This window comes from Rhinopithecus bieti, unplaced genomic scaffold, assembly GCF_001698545.2.
Source record: "Rhinopithecus bieti isolate Rb0 unplaced genomic scaffold, ASM169854v2 scaffold_789, whole genome shotgun sequence".
NCBI classification, from domain to species: Eukaryota; Metazoa; Chordata; class Mammalia; order Primates; family Cercopithecidae; genus Rhinopithecus; species Rhinopithecus bieti.
Window position 1 is genome coordinate 119,494 of NW_016803200.1, and position 19,814 is coordinate 139,307.

Sequence of the window (19,814 nt, forward strand, 5' to 3'; positions counted from 1 at the left end):
AAAAAAAAAAAAAAAGAAAGAAAGAAATGGAAGCACAAAATACTCTGCTGTGTAAATTTCTCTCAGAAGAAATTTTTGATTTTGACCTTTTTAAAAGCATGCTTATTTAGGCGTATGAATATACTATCAAATGGTAACTTATAATAATTTCCTGTTTCTCAGATGAAATCATTATTTTACTTTGAAGTACTTTCAAGTCAAAATTATAGTCACAACTCTAGAAAACTAATTACTGAAATACACTAGAGCCAAAGATAACAACAAATAGTACACATTATAATTGCTGAGGCAAGTTATTGCTGTTTTAGTATTTAGTATGCTATTTGTAAAAAGGAAAATTTCTTTTTTTTTGAGACGGAGTCTCGCTCTGTCGCCCAGGCTGGAGTGCAGTGGCCGGATCTCAGCTCACTGCAAGCTCCGCCTCCCGGGTTTACGCCATTCTCCTGCCTCAGCCTCCCGAGTAGCTGGGACTACAGGCGCCCGCCACTTCGCCCGACTACTTTTTTGTATTTTTTAGTAGATACAGGGTTTCACCGTATTAGCCAGGGTGGTCTCGATCTCCTGACCTCATGATCCGCCCGTCTCGGCCTCCCAAAGTGCTGGGATTACAGGCTTGAGCCACCGCACCTGGCCAAAAGGAAAATTTCTAACCATGATATGCAATTGTGGACATACGATAATGGCTAGAGTTCATAACCAACGAAGTGTCATTTACCGTATTCAGAGAGCTTTTATAAAATAGCATGTGTTTGATTCTGACCTGAATATATTATAATTTATAGACTAATATAGATGTGTGAATGTAGAACCAAATATGAAATAGTAACATGTCCAAAGATAAAGGAAAGTAGTGTTTTGTGAGCTGGTTTAAGAAGATTGCATATAAAATGTTTAGACAGCATGGAATGATAAAATTTATTAATATGAACTGTAAGTTCCAAGAAAAAGAATTATAAAATCTGTTAAGATTTATGAATTGGTAAAATTCTACTTTCTTTCTAGAAATCTTTAAAGACAACCTGATTATTTGATGTGAAGAATTGTGCTATTAAGGTATAAGAGAATAAGCCAGATAATCCCAAAGACCCATGCCAGTCCTGTGTTGACCAAACTTGGTTGAAAAGAGATTATTATACTTTTTTTTTCAGAGTGCTTAATTTTGTACTTCCTCAGTAGAGTCCTAGATGATTGTGACTAGAATCATTTGAGGAATGTGACCTAACATAGAGCAGCCACTTTTGCTCATATGGGATGACAGAAATGTCATCTCTTAGAATGGTGTATCACTTTACTACACTAAACCTTTTTTTTTTTTTTTTTTGAGACAGAGTCTTGCTGTGTCTCCAGGATGGAGTGCAGTGGCCTGATCTTTGCTCACTGCAACTTCTGCCTCCCGGGTTCAAGCGAGTCTCCTGCCTCAGTCTCCTGAGTAGCTGGGACTATAGGCATGCGCCACTACGCCTAACTAATTTTTGTATTTTTAGCAGAGATGCGGTTTCACCATGTTGGCCAGGATGGTCTCGATCTCTTGATCTTGTGATCTGCCTGCCTCAGCCTCCCAAAGTGCTGGCATTACAGGCGTGAGCCACCACACCTGGCCTACACTAAACCTTTTATGTGATCATTGAAGATGCTTTTATATTGAATGTGCTATATATTACAGTGTCAAGCCAAGCAACTGGTACCTTTTAAATAGGGAATAACACTGTATCTGTTCTATTTAAATTGAACTTATTTGAGTGTTATTTTATCTTTAACATTTGCTTTGTTAATAACAGTACTGTAAAAACATGAAGTTATTTTATATTTATCACTCTGGCTTTTCTTTCTCTTAAGTATTTATTTACCATAAATAGTAGTTACATTGCTTAGCATAGGAAGTCTTATTCCATGTAGATGTATTTTCTCCCTGCATTTAAAAAAATTCTTGTTTTTTAAATTACAAATTGACAAATTATAGTTATATAAATTCTGACATTAAAAACTTAAAATGTGTGAGGGGTAAATAAAAGCGTTGAGTTGCATACAATCAAAGTTAAGTTGCTATCTGTTTGAAATAGACTTATGCTTCCTGCACTTTTAAAAAATTGGCTTTATTTTCTAGAGCACATTTGTTCCTGTAATTTTACTTCTTCATTATATGAGCAGAAATAGTTCAAGTCCTTGGTTGCCAGAAAGCATGTAAAGTACTCTGTTGCCTTTTGGAAGAAGGGCAGTAAAACTAAATGAATTTATTTAGTAATCTCTATGAATGTAGTGCTATAGATTGAAATTTATGATCACAAATTATGTTTCATATTAAATTGATTGGTCTTATTAAGGATTGTCATGTAAAGTTGAGCTCATTAGTACAACAGTTAATGAGTAAAAGAGTATTATCTTTGGCTAACGGTAGGATTTTAAAAATTTAAGAAGTTTGTATTTTAAATATCTAAAATTAAAGCCTTAATCAGTTCAGAGTAATGGCCTACTATGTATAATATACCCCATAATTAATTTGTTATATTACTTGTTATACACTGTCTCTTTTTATTTACTTACATGTTCTTTTTTCACTTAACAAATGGATATTTCTTAGAAAGCCATAATGGAATCTGATGAAGAGTGGTCCATGAATAAGAAGTTGATAGATCTCTCTTCCAAAGATATCAGAAAGTCTGTAAGTATCATTTTTTTCCTGGTAAAAGAAATCACCCTAGTGCTCAGGATGTTTATTAATTTCCATGTCTTAGTTGAGAAAGGGACCATTTGGTTGAGTGACTGAAGGCAAAATTACTAATTCCACAAATGAAGAAGTTATTTTTATCCTACCTGGTCTAGAAAATGCTTATTTGTTTGTAGGGGGTTTTTATTTGTTCACATGAATGTTTCTTCCTGAAACATTCCTTTGGCCTTCTGCCACTGTAGTCCCTGTAATTGGCTATGGCAGCTATTAGAATCTGCCATTGAAAACTCCTGTGGTGAGCTTTCTAGCCCCTGTGGGACAAGTGATGAGAAGGGCCTTCTTGGAATATAGTGTTCTGCAATTATACTGAGAGAAAAATTTTCCTAGAGGTTCCATTTTAAATTTGGAACTCATTTTCTTTTTCTTATACAAAGGTTCACTATTATGTTCCTATGAAACTATAAAATAGTAGCTGAGTTAGATTGTGGGTTCTTTTGGAGACTTGCCTAATCATACCTCATAGTTTAATCTTTATTTGTAGATCAACTTTTATGTATAAGTTACACATAAGTTGAGCATGTCTGGTAATGATTTTTTCTCTTTTCTAGAAATACAAATTAAATGGAATAGAGATTTAATAGAAGTGTGGTTCCTTTTGTTTTTCTATTCAAAAAGTAGTTTATTCTACAAATATTTTTTGTGTGCCTAATATTTACCAGGCACTGTTCAAGATGCTTTTGGTACATGGTGGAACAAAACAGAAAGATTCCAGACTTGATGGAGCTTATAGTCTACTCCTGGGGTTGGCAACTCAAGCCCTGCACTCTAAACCCAGTCTTCTGCCTGTTTGTGTAAATGCACTTTTATTGGAACACAACCACACCCATTTGCTTATGTATTGCTTATGGCTGCTTTCATGGTACAAGGGCAGATTTGAGTAGTCCCTGCAAAGAACGTATGACCCGCAAAGCCTAAAATATTTTATTATGTGGTCCTTTTCAGAAAAGGTTTGCCAGTCCCTATTCTGATAGGTGTCTCTGGAATACTTCTCCCCCATTTCTTCTTTTGGAAAGCCAGACTCCTGTTACATGTCACATAACTAATAGGATTCCTTATTACACTTATTATATTCCAGTCAAAAGATTCCATTTTATTACATTATTCAAGATACATAGTTTTATTTTAGAGGTAAAACATTGTCTACAATCATTTTCTCTTCTCTGCTGGTGAATTGGGCTAGACAACATATTAAAAAACAACGCAGAACAAAACAGAAACTCTAAATGTACTGTTTACTTCCCTCCTTTATGTGCCTATAGAAAAAGGCATTTAATGTACATACATCTTTTGTGCTAGGTTTTTCACTTCTCATGTTATAATTTCTCTTGCTGTTAAGTATTCTTTCACAACACAATTTTAATGACAGTTGAAAATATTTCAAAGGAGAAAAAATTTGATGTATTAGTCCTCATTTTCTATATTGTATATACATTTTCTTACTGGTGAACTATCTAGTAACTTATTAATTGTTTCTTTTTTAAAAGCTCAATGAGTGCCTGTATTAAGTAGCCAGGAGGTCTTAATATTTTATCTTAACATTATGAAACATAGGAAACACAGATCCTGTAAAAATGGCAGTTGTATATTCAAATTTAAAGCATTTCAAAGATAGCAGCAATTGCCTTTATTAAGGTATCACTTAGTATTATATCTGAGACTAGCTGAGGGTCACTGTCAATGAAGGATGAACCAGATGATCTCTTGAGATCCCTTTTACCATTTTTTTTTTAGACGGAGTCTCACTGTGTCACCCAGTGATGATCACTCCACCTCCTGGGTTCAAGCGATTCTCTTGCCTCTGCCTCCTGAGTATCTGGGAGTCAGGTGTGCGCCACCACGCCCAGCTAATTTCTGTATTTTTCGTAGAGATGGGGTTTCACCATGTTGGTCAGGCTGATCTCGAATTCCTGACCTCGTGATCTGCCCGCCTCCCCCTCCAAAGTGCCGGGAATACAGGTGTGAGCCACTGTGCCCAGCCCCCTTTAGCTTTAAGATTTTATAATTATGTGGATGGAAGTGAGAATGAGAAGAGTATATAAGAATTATTCCAAAGGAGGTCACTTTTTAGTTAATAAACTTTCCATTATCTTTTCAAAATTAATAAAATATGTTTGAACATGAAGTGAACAATACTGAGTTATTTTAACATTATTATTACTTCTGAAAGAAACTTATTGTACTTTTTTTGAAAACTTTATGACCTTAATAATTTCATGAAATATTTTGCCTGCATCCTTGAGGGTGGGGTGGTTTTTTTTCACTGTGTAAATTCTTGGCTTATAATAGAGATTCATGTATATGTAATCCTTTCTGATTTTACAAATTTATGTTTTCTTTGCTGTATGAAGGTAAGCTTCTCTTTATCCACCCATTTTGTTCATTTTCTCTGGCCCATTTGCTTTCTTTTCAGTGTAATGTGAAGTTCATGGAAATAAACAGGAAAAACAGATCTGAGTGTTCAATGCAGAGGAATTGCATGATAATAAGTAACTGTCAAGGAAAGCAGTCATTTTTCACAAGGCTGTTTTAGTGAGATTGCATGAGAATTCTTTCTGAACTTTAAAAAATGGTATTTTAAGTTTAATTTTGTGATAACTATAGCAATAGAAAAAACATCCAACATTTAGAAATTGATGTTGTAAACAAGGACACTTCTCACGAAAATGTGGGTTTACCAGAGGCCTTCAAACTCAAGGATACTTATAAGAAGTCAGGAGTAACATCTGAAATAAAAGTGAAAATCCAAATACTTGTATTTTCTACCATAAATAAAAGTTTTGCTTTAATTCTGTCAGTGCCTTTAAAGAGTGATGCCAGAGTTCCAAATGCATTTCCTTTGACTGGCCAGTGCAGAAAAAAGTGCTAAATGTACATACACTTTGATACTAGAGCCTTTGCAATGCCTGCTAACAACTCTTCTAGCAAGCAGCAGGTTGTACCTTTTGCAGCCTGCAGGGAGAGAATAGAGAACCTTGTGGCAGCAGTTGCCTTTTGTGTGAAAGTAGTAGTGTGTTCATTGTGCCATCTTGGCATATATGCCATAGGTTGTTGAGCCTTGGCATGTATATTGGTTTCCTATTGCTGCTGTAAGAAATTACTACAAACATATTGGCCTAAAACACCACAGATTTATCTTAAAAATCTGGTGATCGCAAGTGCAAAGTGGGTTTCTTTGGGCTAAAATCAAGGTGTCAGCAGGCCTGCATTCCTTCTGGAGGCTCTAGAAAGAATCCTTTCATTTGCCTTTTCTAGCTCTTAGAAGCCACATATATTCCATGGCTTATGGCCCCTTCCTTCCTCTTCAAAGCCAAGAGTGTAGTATCTTCCATCTTTCTCTGACTCTGACCTTCCTCTCTCTCTCTTATTAGTGTCCTTATGATTACATTGGGCCTATTTGGAAAACCCAGGAAAATCCCCTCATTTCAACATCCTTAATAGTATCTGCAGAGTCCCTTTTGTCACCTAAGGCAATATATTCTTGGCAAATTGGGGACTAGGGCATTTCTTCATGTTTTTCATGAGACTCAGAGATGTTAATTAACTTGTCTGGGATAACACACTTACAAGAATCAGAGTTGCAATTGGAGCCTTGTCTGTCTCATTTATTTTACTTTTTCCTAATAGTCAAGGTCATAACATCATTATTATATTTAAACGTGGAAATATAGAAAAATTAAAGCCACAAATGGTAACCCATTTCTCTGTATTTAATGTTATATACTATTTCGTGAACAGATTTTTACTTGTGCTTTTTAAATAACATGAACAACTTTATAAGCCCTAATTTTAGTTGCCTTAGATTTTAAGGTGACCACTTTCCACTATACCATACTGTGCCCTCCCACGTTGTACCTTTTAAAGGACACAATATGCAATTTGTATAGTTAAGTAGGACCATATGATTCAATGCTCAAATAAGTAAGTACAGACTATAGGAGGGGATTAGAGAGGAGAAATGTTGCTATAAATTGACCTACTTGGATAATTCTAGTGGCAAGGTTTGGGCTTTGAAGCAAAACTTGCCAGGACACGAAATTTACTTACTTCATAGAGAAAACAAGAATTTATGGCTTTTCCTAGTCATGAGATAGTTTAAAATGTGTGTGTGTGTGTGTGTGTGTGTGTGTGTGTGTGTGTGTGTATGTATAGAGAGAGAAAGAGAGAGGGAGGGAAGGAAGGAATAAGGAAGAGAGAGAAAAAGACAGTAGGGATTTAATCCTGGAGATATTTTGAAATAAGACTGGTAAACTAAGTGTTGCTGTATCCACTTCACTAGCTTATAAAAAATTATGGTTGTTTTTGTATAATTTATCTTTGATAAATATGTAACTGTAAAGATTCAGGGAGAGCTCTAAGTATGTGGCCAGGTCCCTCTTGCTGTTCTGCATTGTGAGTAGAATACAAGAAGGCATATACTTCTTCTCTATTTGTGTAGTCTAAGGGAAATTATTCTGCATTTGCATTTTTAAAAAGTATAGTTTTCCCCCTTGGTTTTCCCCAAGGACAGCAAAATAGTTGGATTTGATTATAATTCATAGATAATGATGAACTATGTGGCTGAAAGGCTACCAAAATGAGATATTTTACTCGGAAAGTTAGGTCATTGTTTAAATGTCTCTAGAATTGGAAATTCGTTTTATACATTTCGTCTTGAGGAATGCTTAAGATTACTGTCCTTCCAGAGAAGAAGGGAGGGATTAAACATAACTTTCTGGTTTCATACTACATTCCATTTGTGATTTGTCTGTTTATTTAGGTACCCAGAGGGTTACCTTACTTCTCTGTGGATTTTGGCCTTCACGGAGGGTTTGCCCATGTCATTGAAGATCAGCACAAATTCCCTCATTACTTTGGAAAGGTATGCTAACAAATTTGATAAAATCCCAGAGTTGGCAATTTGGTAGCATTTTCTTTTGAAGGGAAATAAAACTTTGGGCACAGTATACAAAGAAGTTGGTGAGTACTGCTCCACCTAGTTTTTAGAGAGAGAATACCTAGCAACTATTAATAAAAATATCCCGGAATGTATATAACAGAGCCAGGAATGTTACTTTGGAACCAAACATTTCTTGACAGTGTCAACAATTACTATAATGGTTGTTTTTGGAGGCAGCCAGGCTTGTGTTGAGAATGATGATAATTGCTAAAACTTATTAAGGGCTTACACTGTGCCAGCTACTGAGCTAAGCATTCATTTAATGCTCACAATAATCCTATTGTGTGGATATTATTGTAAATTTCACTTTACAAATGAAGAAACTGAGCTACAGAGAGATTAGGTAACTTGCCCAGGGTAATACGCTTGTACGTGACAGAACTAGGGGTACATATAGTCAAGGTTGAACTAGAGAACAAATTTTCTCGTCTTCGTTTATAATTAAGCAGGGTGTAGTCCAAGAAGAACACATGACTCATTTTACGCTGATAGTTTCTGGGCAGATATTAGCGTACAGATCTTTTGATCCACTGCCACAGATGCCTTCTTATATTCTGTGGTGTACAGTCTTTAAATTAAAGTATACAAAGTATCTCAGAATTTTATTACTTACTGTCAGGAAGTGGAATAAAGTTAATGCAGTAACTGAAACAGTTAAAAGTAATCTGGGCAATGATAGTTTTAGAAGTGAGCCTTTAATCTAGTGTAGATCAGGCCTTTCCACTCATATTTATCCCTATATAGTCAGGCCCTCTGAAAAAGAGAGGCCTTAATGAGCTCTGCTTGGGGTTCCCTGTTTTCCACCCTGCTCCCCACTTTCATCTCCTGCAGAGGACCATCTTCTGCAATGGGTAGAAATATCTCAAGAGGAATCTCAACTCCAGAGGTTTGATTCAACACTTTTTAATGCTCTTGATCTTAATGGTTTAACCAGCGTAACAAAGTTAACATGCATCTTTGAACTGTTGCAACATATTACAGGAAGTTGTATGAGAGGTGTTCAGAATTTTTTTTTAACTAGAAGGAAATGTTTTCCCACTGTTCTGAAAAATCCTGTTGTTACTCAGTAGAACTTTATAGCTAGAAACTCTATGGCTGGATTTATTAAAACAAAACAAAACAAAAAAACTTGGTCCTAGAAAAAAGAACGTAAAATATCCAGTTTTTAAAAGTTGTATATATTAAACTGGGAGATTGCCTTCTCTTCACATATTATTCATGCATTCTGGTTTATATGATACAGTTTTGGAGTTAAAAGTAAATTTTCTCTGTCAGCATTGTGTCACTGAGCCATTTTCCTCAAAATTTGCTTTTTAAGAAATAGCCTGTGGGCTCCAGACCTCCCTGCAGTCTGCTGCTGAAGCATTTGTTCAGAGATTTGTTCAGAGATTAAGAAGAGATTATGGGGGTAGTCTTTCCATTAACAGCTGCTTTGATAACAGAACAAGAGTCAAGCTTATATGGTACATGTAAGACAAAACTTGGTATTTTTATAGATAATTTTAGGTAAACTTTTATAAGCTAGGCTTTCTTAAACTACATTGTTTATTTGGACCAATGCTGAGAAGCTCTTGAACTAAATCTAAATTTGCCCCATTTCTCTTTTCTACTATCTCTGTTGACCCCTTTATTTCCCTTCCCTGATGATAGATTCCCTTTTCCATCAAGCATCTCTTGGTCTATCCAACAAATAGATTTTTGTTTTGTTTTGTTTTTGAGTCTCCAAATGGTGTGCTTTGACACTTACCTTCTACTTTATGAGACAGTCTGTTGCATAGCTGGATTATTACGGCTCCCACCACAGCTCCAGATTCTATTCTGTCTGAAGACAACTATGTGTTATCTCTGTATCCCCTACAACATAAATGCCATTTGCTTCTGCATAGTAGGTCCCCAAGTAAGATGAAGAACCTGCATCTGAAAGATTATGTGCTTTGTGCAGGATCTCACCACACAGTCCAGTGGAGCTAGACTGACTATGCAGAATTTGATCCTTAGTCTGTTTTTTTTTGTTGTTGTTGTTTTGTTTTTTGTGTTTTTTTTTCTTTGTTACCATACTGCCCTCCCTCTAAGCATTTTAAGCATTAGGAGTCTCCCCCATGTCTTTCTGTACATGGATATTCACATGACTAAATTTGATTTATTTCTATAGCTAACAGCACAGGAAGAGGATCATGAAGGAAATCAAAAATAATACACAGATAACCAAAAAGCCATTTATTATAGGACTTGAGAATGTGATTTTTTAAATGAAAGTAATATATAATTTTTAATTCTATCAATAGGTTTACTTAGACTAGTATTACAATAGGATTTTGTTTCCTGAAAAAAAGATTTCCTGCTAATAGTGGAAGAAACTAATTTATAAATATACTTGGCAGCAGAGAGAGAACATTAGCCTGGGTTTCACCTGCAGTTGAGCAATAAAGTTAATAATTGCTGCAAGTTGATTAACATTTTTGCAAAATCGTTTACTGGAGCCTCTAATAGAGATCAAATTAGTTTAATTTCACTTTTTCTGCCTCCCCTTTGTTACCATCTAGTAGATGTGCTAATAAGCAACAAAATGGACAAATTGCTTGATAGGAGGTGCGGCTGTCTTGGACTCTTAGAATCACATGGTTTGCATAGTTAGAATTAATTGAAAACATTTTTTTAACTTCAACTAGTATTTATGCTTGAACGTTGTCATGGAGAACTACTTGTTATATTTTATAGCAGAATAAACAGAAGTAGTTTATGTTTTCATTATTTATACATGCTTGTGTTTGTGCTTTTCTCTTTCTTTAAAAGGAAATCATAGGTGGGATGCTGGATATAGAACCAAGACTTTGGAGGAAAGGCATCCGAGAAAGCTTTGAGGATCAGAGGAAAAAAGCACTGCAGTTTGCTCAATGGTGGAAGCCATATGACTTCACCAAAAGTAAAAGCTGTTGAGGTGTACCTTCCATTTTAAAATTTCTCTTCAGATCCCGTTCAGGTTTATTTCCACTGCATCTAATGAAGCAACTGACCCTCAGGTTGCAGGCAGAGAGTCACAGCAGCAGACTGCTCTGGGTCTGTGACAGCTGCACATCAGGAGATTGTGTTGTTTTTTTCCTCACCTGCTTCTATGGACTTCATTTTAGTCACCGTGGAGTAAAAACATATATTCGATGATCTGCTCACGTTCCTGCTCTCTACCTACTTCTTGGTATTCCAAATTGTTCAGTTAATTTAGAGAAGGCCTTTTCTGAAGGGATATCTAGAAAGCATAGGAAATCCTTGGCTCAGAGGGAAGTGGGTCTGCTTCATGGTCGTTAAGTCTATTATCTGACTTGTTTGCATTTTTAAAAATAAGACTTGATTTAATTTTAATTTCATAGGATTTTATAGAAAAGCTCTTAATTTTCTACTAGCGGTATATAGTATCACTTCTATTCTTTTTGTTAAAGGAAAAGGGAATGTCCCCAAAGTATTAAAGAATTAAATGATGCTGAAAATATGTATGATTCAAATTTGTTTTATTTCTGGATTTTAAATAGTATCTTTGAATTTTGATGCTTCTAAAAGTAACTCTTTCAAATAACACATTTTAGGGTTGTTTGGGGTTTGCATGAAAGTTAAAATTTGTAGCTAAATCATTGGTTTTGAGTTGTACTGATTGTCTTAAAATCTTAAGTAATGAGAGTTTTATTTATCTTTTGTTTTGTTTTATTTATTGAGACAGAGTCTGGCTTTGTCACCCATGCTGGAGTAGTGGCCCAATCATAGCTCACTGTAGCCTTGAACTCAAGCTATCCTCCTGTTTCAGCTTCCCAAAGTGCTGGGATTGCAGGTGTGAATGCCTGGATGAGAGTATGGGACTTTCTGTTATCCCTTATTGATCCAAGGAATGTAATTTTTATTTGTTCTCAACTCACACCATAGTCATTTTTTGTAAGTATAGGGTTTTTATGTTTTGAGTGCTCCTACTTTTTTTTTTTTTAATGGAAATTATTGTTGTAGTAACTTTTTTTTCAGCTATCGGGTTTTTGGAAGCTGACCCTTTTTGTATGAAATGTTGAATACCTAGATTCAGTGTGAGGTATATACTCCAGTGTAACTTGTAACTCTACACATTGTTTTTTCTCTTTTTTAAATTATATTTTAAGTTCTGGGGTACACGTGCAGAACGTACAGTTTTGTTAAATAGGTGTACACATGCCATGGTCGTTTGCTGTACCCATCAACTCGTCATCTACATTAGGTATTTCTCCTAATGCTCTCCCTCCCCTAGCCCCCCCACCCCCTGACGGGCCCCAGTGTGTGATGTTCCCCTCCCTGTGTCCATGTGTTCTCCTTGTTCAACTCCCCCTTATTAGTGAGAACATGTGTTGTTTGGTTTTCTGTTCTTGTGATAGTTTGCTGAGAATGATGGTTTCCAGCTTCATCCATGTCTCTACGTTTTATGTTAGCATCTCATTACTTCCTTAATATGTTAAAAAGCAAAATGTTTGTGTTCTGTCTGTAGTTTTTTTTTTAATTTCATAAATAAGTTGAAGTTTAATGTTTTCAGTTTTTGAATATTTGCAGCATACACTTAGGCATATATATCAAGTAGATGTTTGACAGTATTTTATTGATTGCTATTTTAGAACTCTTGACTTTGCTCCCAAATCTTGAATCAATAACACTAATTTATTCAATCAGCAAATTAACAAACATTTGTTTGTAGAGCACTGTGTTATGTGCTGGTAATGCAAAAATGAAAAGTACTTCCTATACCTTAAATTATTTTATAATGTAGTGGAAAAAGAAATATGTACATAAATAATTACAGCACAAAGTGATAAGTTCTCAAGTGAGATATGTGCCGAGTATATTTGAGTACAGTGCTAAAGGACTATTTCACATCTCCCCTCTCTTCATTCTGAGATTATGACCATGCTTCCTATTTTACTGCGAAAATAGAAGCAAATAGAAGGAAATTTGTAGCACGTCTTGTCAGTATACCTGCATGTATACCTATGAACTCTACTTTTTCTCTTCCTAATTCCAGATAAAATTTTTTTTTGTTCGTATCTAGGGCCAATACACTCATTTATGTGCTGGATTTTATCCCTTCTCAACAACTAAATTACCTCTTCTCTCTGTATTATTATTTTTTTCTCTTCTTTGCAGGATTATTCTTATTAGCATGCAAAAATATTTTTATAATGTATCAACAGCAAACCTTGGCATTGCATCTCCCCTCTAGCCCTTTCTGCAGTTGACAGGAAACTCATTTTTTAAAAGTCTGTTTTCTCTTCCTCCATTCTAATTCTGTTCTCAGTGCAGTGAGGATGAAGTCGAACTTCATCCTCATTATTCTGCTAAACTCTTCAGATCAAGGTCATCGGTGACTTTCCACACTAGCAAATCCAGAATTAATGCTCAGTGTTCATCTTTATCTATCAGCATATCCGTGACATACTTGATCATTTCCCCTTTATGAAACACTTTCTTTACTTTGATTCTAGAACACTGTTTCTTATTTATTCTTTTTTCTTACTAGTTATATTCTCTCAGTCTCCTTTGCTGGTTCCTCTTCATCTCCTCAGCCTCTAAATTTGAAATGCCTACTTTCAAACCTTATTTTGTATCCATTGCACTCACTTTCTAGGTGATCTAGAAATACCATTTTTAAGTTGGCTTACAACAAATACTTCAGTGTCTTTAATATGCCAGTCACTGTTCTGCATGTAAGGGATACATTAGTGAATAAAAATTCCCTGCCTTAGTGGCTTATGGTAATAGCCATTTTATTATATCTAGTATTTTATAGGTGAGGCATTTGATAAGGGCTCAGCTGGATGATTTGCCTCTGCTTCATGGTGTCTGGGGCCTCAGCTAGAGTGGTTTAAACATCTGGAGATGACTGAAGCTATATGTCTAGGGCCTCTGTTCTCCATATGGTATATGCTGGTGTAGAATATTCAACATGGCTCCTTTACTCACATGTCTGGTGCCTGGGCTAGAATGACTGGAGCAGCTAGGGACTGGCTAGTATGACTTTCTCCATATATAGCAATTTCATGGCAGTTGGACTTGTTATATGGCTTTGGCTTCTCCCAGAACAACCATTCCAAAGGACAGTTCCAAGACATAAGAGGTAGAAGGTGCCATCTTGGGGCCTGGGCCCAGGTTTACCCTCTGGCCACAAATTTATATTTATCCCACATGAAAATATATTCAGATCCTCTCAAGAAAATTTCATCCCAGTCAGTCATTAGGCTTAGGCTTGAGGTTTAGGTCTCTTCTGAAGCAGACCCAGATGGAGATGAAACTACTCAGGTGTGCTTCCACTCAATCTGAAGATTTGTGAACTTAAGAGACATAAGATCTGCACCCCCTCCACACAAACACTCACCAAACACAATAATAAGAGAAACATGCATTAACTGCAGTAGGTACACTGATGGAAAAGTAAGAAAATAGGAGGAGTATAGCAGTCACTGTTCACTAGAAATTTTAAAATTAAGCATATATTGCCAGTTTCTTGATTAGGTCATCTGTCCTGCTTCATGAGAAGATTCTGTGGCTCTTTGCTCTGTCCTCTGTGCTCTTGTTTTAACCCCGAGTCAGCCTTTCTTTTTCATAAGAAGTAGTTCAAGTATTAGGCTCCAGACAAGATAGTGGCCCCATTACCTTGCTGCCTAAAACAACCAACCAACAAACTGCATATGAAACAATGATTTCCAGACATGGGACATCATGCAACAAGGTACAGTGATCCCTGTGAGATGGGAAACAAATGAGATGAGTCCTACAGTTGTCTTCTCTTAATGCTTTGAGAGAGTTTCCAAGCTGTAGTCCAAGGTTGGGAAACAGCTTGTTGACTATCCAAGTTGAGGAAATGGAGCTGTGAGCCCAGATAGACCAAGTCAGAAAAACAGATTACTAGAGGAAGGAAGGATTGCCTTACAGAGAGAAAATACTAGAGGTATGCAGAGGGTCACCTTTAAGCATCTGTGCACTGATCAGTGCATGCCTTGAGGAAACTACTCGAGGCTAGGCCAAGACTGACCTACGCTAAAAGAGTTAGAGGTGACATTTTCCACAAGCTAGAATGGAAAATGTCATGATTGGGAATTGGATAGAGTACACATAGTGGTAGTAGTACTATAGAATAATTGTCACAGTGATACAGAATAATTTTCCAGAGACTGAGTATTAATCTAGTAGTCTTAACAAACAAATCTTAAATATAACAGACAAAAGGATCAAACTGTTTCCAAGCCACTTAACTGAATTCCAGAACAAAGCTAAAAAACATATATAGGAATAAAGATCCAGTAGTCTGCACTATGTGCCCATTAGTCACTCAGTAGTCATCTTCATTATCAGATCAATTGTGTTATTTCAGTGCTTGTGTTCAAGTAACCCTTATTTTAATAATGGCCACAAAGCATAAGAGCTGGCAATTTAGATATGCCAAAGAGAAGTTATAAAATGTCCCCTTTAAGTGAAAAGGTGAAAGTTCTTGGCTTAGTAATGAAAGAAAATAAATTATATGCTGAGATTGCTAAGATCTATAAGAACAAATCATCTGTGAAATTGTGAAGAAGGAAAAAGAAATTTCTGCTAGTTTTGCTGTCACACCTCAAACTGCAAAAGTTACAGTCACAGTGCATAAGACTGGAAAAGCATTAAATTTGTGGGTGGTTAAGAAATTGGTTAAGACTGGAAAAGCATTAAATTTGTGGGTGGAAGACATGAACAGAAATGTGTTCCAATTAATGGCAATTGGGTTCAGTACTGTCTGTGGTTTCAGGGATCCACTAGGGGTCTTGGAACATATCCCCCAGACATAAGAGAGCACTGCTGTATTGCTTAGAAGCAAGTCACAGGTCCTCCTCACACTTAAGGGGATGGAGTCATACAAGGATGTGAAAACCGAGATTAGAACATAATGGAGGCCACTTTAAGAATCTATTCACTGGCATTTTAAGAAAGTCCTGGGAGTGATGTCACCAATATGTCAGAGTAGTAGATCTACAAGCCTTAATCTCCCCATAAAAAAAAATAGCCATTCACAAACCAGAATATCCCTGAGAGTTCTCAAGGATCTATTCAAGAATCTGCAGCAACATACTGGAGGAAAAAAAGAAGAAGAAGAAGAATATTCACAGAAAGGATTACTGTTGAAGTTGGCATACTTGAGGCACCAGGAGATGATTAGGAATGAAGAAATGCAGAGGATATTGGTATAAGCTGTACAGGTGAATTGCTGTGGCTCCCAGCAGCCTGCTCTGCAGAGGACAGTGGCATCTTTTGCAACAGAGGTAACCAACAGCCATTCCTGTCCAGGAACCCCATAGAGGGAGATGTGGCTGCACACTCCCATAACCCCTAAGAATCAGGTGCTCTTATGCTGTTCTGGTACTGGAGCTACCACCACATTTCCCATCCCTGTGCATGCCCCCAACCTCTGAGCTGTGGCTGTTGCACAGGTGCCCACATTGCTGACCCCTACTCTGAGGGTTTACTGTGTGTACCCATGTCTCATACACCAGAACCATAGCAAGCGAGATCACGTGTGGGCCCCAGAGCCAAAGTCTGTCTGTGCATGCCTGTGCTCTGGGCACAAACTTAGCTGCCGTAGAGAGCTAGCTGGCACCCCTAACCCTGGAGCCACTGTAGCTCTATTCATGCCCATAGTCCTATCCCAGGTTCCATGGCTTACCCATTACTTAATAAGCACCAACATGGAAGTGGGAGTGCCTTCATCCCAGCACTAGTGCAATTAATGCCTTGGATCCCAGAGCAGTAGTCCCTCTGCATGCTCATACTTCAAGACTTGGCTCCATGGCTGCTTTACATGCCACTCACCAGACACCTGTACCACTGCCACTGTGAGCAGACACACAAGCCAGACCTTGTGCCAAAAGAGATCCCATTGTCCGAAGATTCATTGGTGGGAGAATAAGAGATTGGGAGAACCTAGCAGCCATTGCCACTGACAATGCCAATAGCCCTCACCACTGCTGTGGACATTCATGATACCGGCTGCTGAGGATCCCTGCAATCTTTGTCACACTGACCTCAGCTAACAGAACTCCATGGAGACTATACTGTTGTGTCCTGTCGGGAACCAGAACCATTGCACCTCACCCAGCCAGGGGCCTAGCACCCTCTCATAGGGGAAAGGCTTTCTCCACTGAAACCAGTGCATAAAATCTGAAAGAGATGACTACCCCCACCAAGTGCACAGACATCAACATAAGGCAGCAAGAAACATGAAAAATCAAGGAAACATATCACCACCAAAAGAACAATAATTTCCTAAAAGCTGCAAATAGAGACTATAAACTGCCTAATAGATAATTTAAATTGTTTTAAGGAATCTCAGTGAACTTCAAGAAAATAGAATCAATTATATGAAATCAGGAAAACAATAAATCAACAAAATGATAAATTTAACAGGTTGAAATCATTAAAAGAACCAAACAAATTTTGGAGCTAAAGAATACAATGAATGAAATGAAAAATGCAATAAAGAAAATAGCAGAACTGATCAAGTGGGAGAAAAAAAATGTGTGAACTCGATAGACTATTTCAAAATATATGGTCAAAGGAGGGAAAAAAAGAATGAAAAGGAATGAAGAAAGCCTACAGGATTTATGAGACATCATCAAAAGAGCTAACAAATGTATTATAGAAATAAGGATGAGGGTTTTTCAAAACCTGATTTGAAAAAAAGAATAGCTGAAAGCCTCCCAAATCTGGGGAAAGATATAAATACATACTATTATGAGAAGGTCAAAGGTCTCCAGTAAGATTCAATCTAAATAAGTTTATATGAAGACCTATAATCAAACTTAAAGACAGGATTCTGGAAACAGCAAGAGGAAAGAAGCATGTTATAAAAAAGACAGGATTCTGGAAACAGCAAGAGCAAAGAAGCATGTTATATTAAGGACAATATCAATAAGACTATCAGCAGATTTCCCAGGATAGACCTTACAGACCAGGGAAGAGTGGGATGATATATTCAACGTGCTGAAGAAGAACAACTGCCAACCAAGAATATTTCACCTGGCAAAGCTGTCTTTCAGAAATGAAAGAGAAAGATTTTCTCAGACAAACAAAAGCCGAGGGAGTTTATTACCACTAGACCTGCCTGAAACTAATATATGCTAAAGGGAGTTATTCAAGCTGAAAGTAACAGACACTAATTAGTAACATGAAAACGTATGAAAGTGTAAAACTCACTGGTAAAAGCATTACATAGATAAATTCAGAATACTCAGATATTGTAATGGTGGTGTGTAAATCACATCTCTTTAGTAAGAAGATTAAAAGACAAAACTTTTTTTTTTTTGTTTGAGACGGAGTCTTGCTGTCTCCCAGGCTGGATGGAGTGCAGTGCAGTGGCACGATCTCGGCTCACTGCAAGCTCCGCCTCCTGGGTCCACTCCATTCTCCTGCCTCAGCCTCCCGAGTAGCTGGGACTACAGGCACCCGTCACCATGCCCAGCTAATTTTTTGTATTTTTAGTAGAGATGGGGTTTCCCGTGTTAGCCAGGATGGGCTCCATCTAACCTCGTGATCTGCCCGTCTCGGCCTCCCAAAGTGCTGGGTTTACAGGCGTGAGCCACTGCGCCCGGCTGACAAAACTTTTATTATAATAGCCCCAATACTTTCTAAGTAATATACAATATAAAGAGATTTAAATTGTGACATCAAAAACATAAAACTACATAAAATTGTAGTGTTTCTATATGATCAAGTTTAGGTATTAGCTTAAAATATAGCCTGTCATTGCTGGCATTTTATGTAAGTCCCATGGTAACCACAAAGCAAAAACCTATAGTAGATACACAAATGATTTTAAAAAATAAAAATAAATAAATAAATAAATAAATAAATAAAACAAAGCATATCACTCAAAAAAAAAAATCTAATCACAAAGGAGAACAACAAGAGATGAGAAGGGAACGAAGGATTTATCAAAACAACTGGTAAACAGCAAAATGGCAGTAGTAAATTCTTACCTATCAGTAATCACCTTGAATATCATTGGATTAAATTCTCCAAACTAAAGACATCACTATTCTTTTGAAGGACTGAATGGATTTTTAAAGGACCTGATTTTATGCTGAATACAAGACACTCATTTCACCTTTAAAGACACATGGATTGGGCCGGGTTTGGTGGCTCATGCCTTTAATCCTAGCACTTTGGAAGGCCAAGGCGGGTGGATCACGAGGTCAAGAGATCGAGACCATCCTGGCCAACATGGTGAAACCTCATCTCTACTAAAATACAAAATTAGCTGGGTGTGTTGGCACATGCCTGTTGTCCCAGCTACTCAGGAGGCTGAGGCAGGGGAGCTGGAGGTTGCAGTGAGCCGAGATCGCACCAGTGCTCTCCAGCCTGGCGACAGAATGAGACTCCATCTCAAAAAAAAAAAAAAAAAAAAAGACACAGTTCGAAGGTAAAGGAATGGAAAATGTATTCCATGCAAATGGAAACCAAAAGAACTGGGATAGCTATACTTAGGTAAAACAGATTTTAAGTAAAGTATACAAGGAAACAAAGGTCATTGTATAATGATAAAGGGATCAATTCAAGAGGATATAACAATTATATGTGCACTCAACATCAGAGCACCTAAATATATAAAACAAAGATATAAAGATCTGAAGAGATAAACTGCAATACAGTAATGGTAGGGGACTTCAATACCCACTTTCAACAATGTACAGATCATACAGAAAATCAGTATGGAAATGTTGGAATTTAGCCACACTTTAGACAAATGGATCTAATAGATATATATACAGAACATTTCGTCCAACAACAACAGAATACACATTCTTTTCAAGCACACACAGAACTTTACCCAGAATAGATCATACATTAAGCCACAAAACAAAACTTAACAAATGTAAGCAGATTAAAGCCATATCCGGTATGTTTTTCAACCACAGTGGTATGAAATTAGGAATTAATAATAGGATAAATGTAAGAAAATTCACAATATGTAGAATTTTTTTTATTTTTTTAATTTTATTTATTTATTTATTTATTTTATTATACTTTAAGTTCTAGGGTACATGTGCATAACGTGCAGGTTTGTTACATATGTATACTTATGCCATGTTGGTGTGCTGCACCCATCAACTCGTCAGCACCCATCAATTCATC

The 19,814-nt window shown here is 36.8% G+C and overlaps 1 protein-coding gene across 3 annotated transcripts in view; it reads left to right on the forward strand.

Annotated features, from left to right (window-relative positions):
• Positions 1 to 11,151, forward strand: part of CWF19L2 (CWF19 like cell cycle control factor 2) — a 125,724-nt gene extending 114,573 nt beyond the window's left edge. For 2 of the 3 annotated variants that reach the window (XM_017868863.1, XM_017868873.1), the window contains exons 17-19: positions 2,579 to 2,659; positions 7,482 to 7,583; positions 10,455 to 11,143. In XM_017868863.1, coding sequence (XP_017724352.1) covers positions 2,579 to 2,659; positions 7,482 to 7,583; positions 10,455 to 10,598 — 327 coding nt within the window. In that variant the 3' untranslated portion in view covers positions 10,599 to 11,143. Of the gene's footprint in view, positions 1 to 2,578; positions 2,660 to 7,481; positions 7,584 to 10,454 lie in introns of all 3 variants that reach the window. The other variant, XM_017868856.1, reaches the window with a different exon arrangement.
• Positions 11,152 to 19,814: the final 8,663 nt, after the last annotated feature.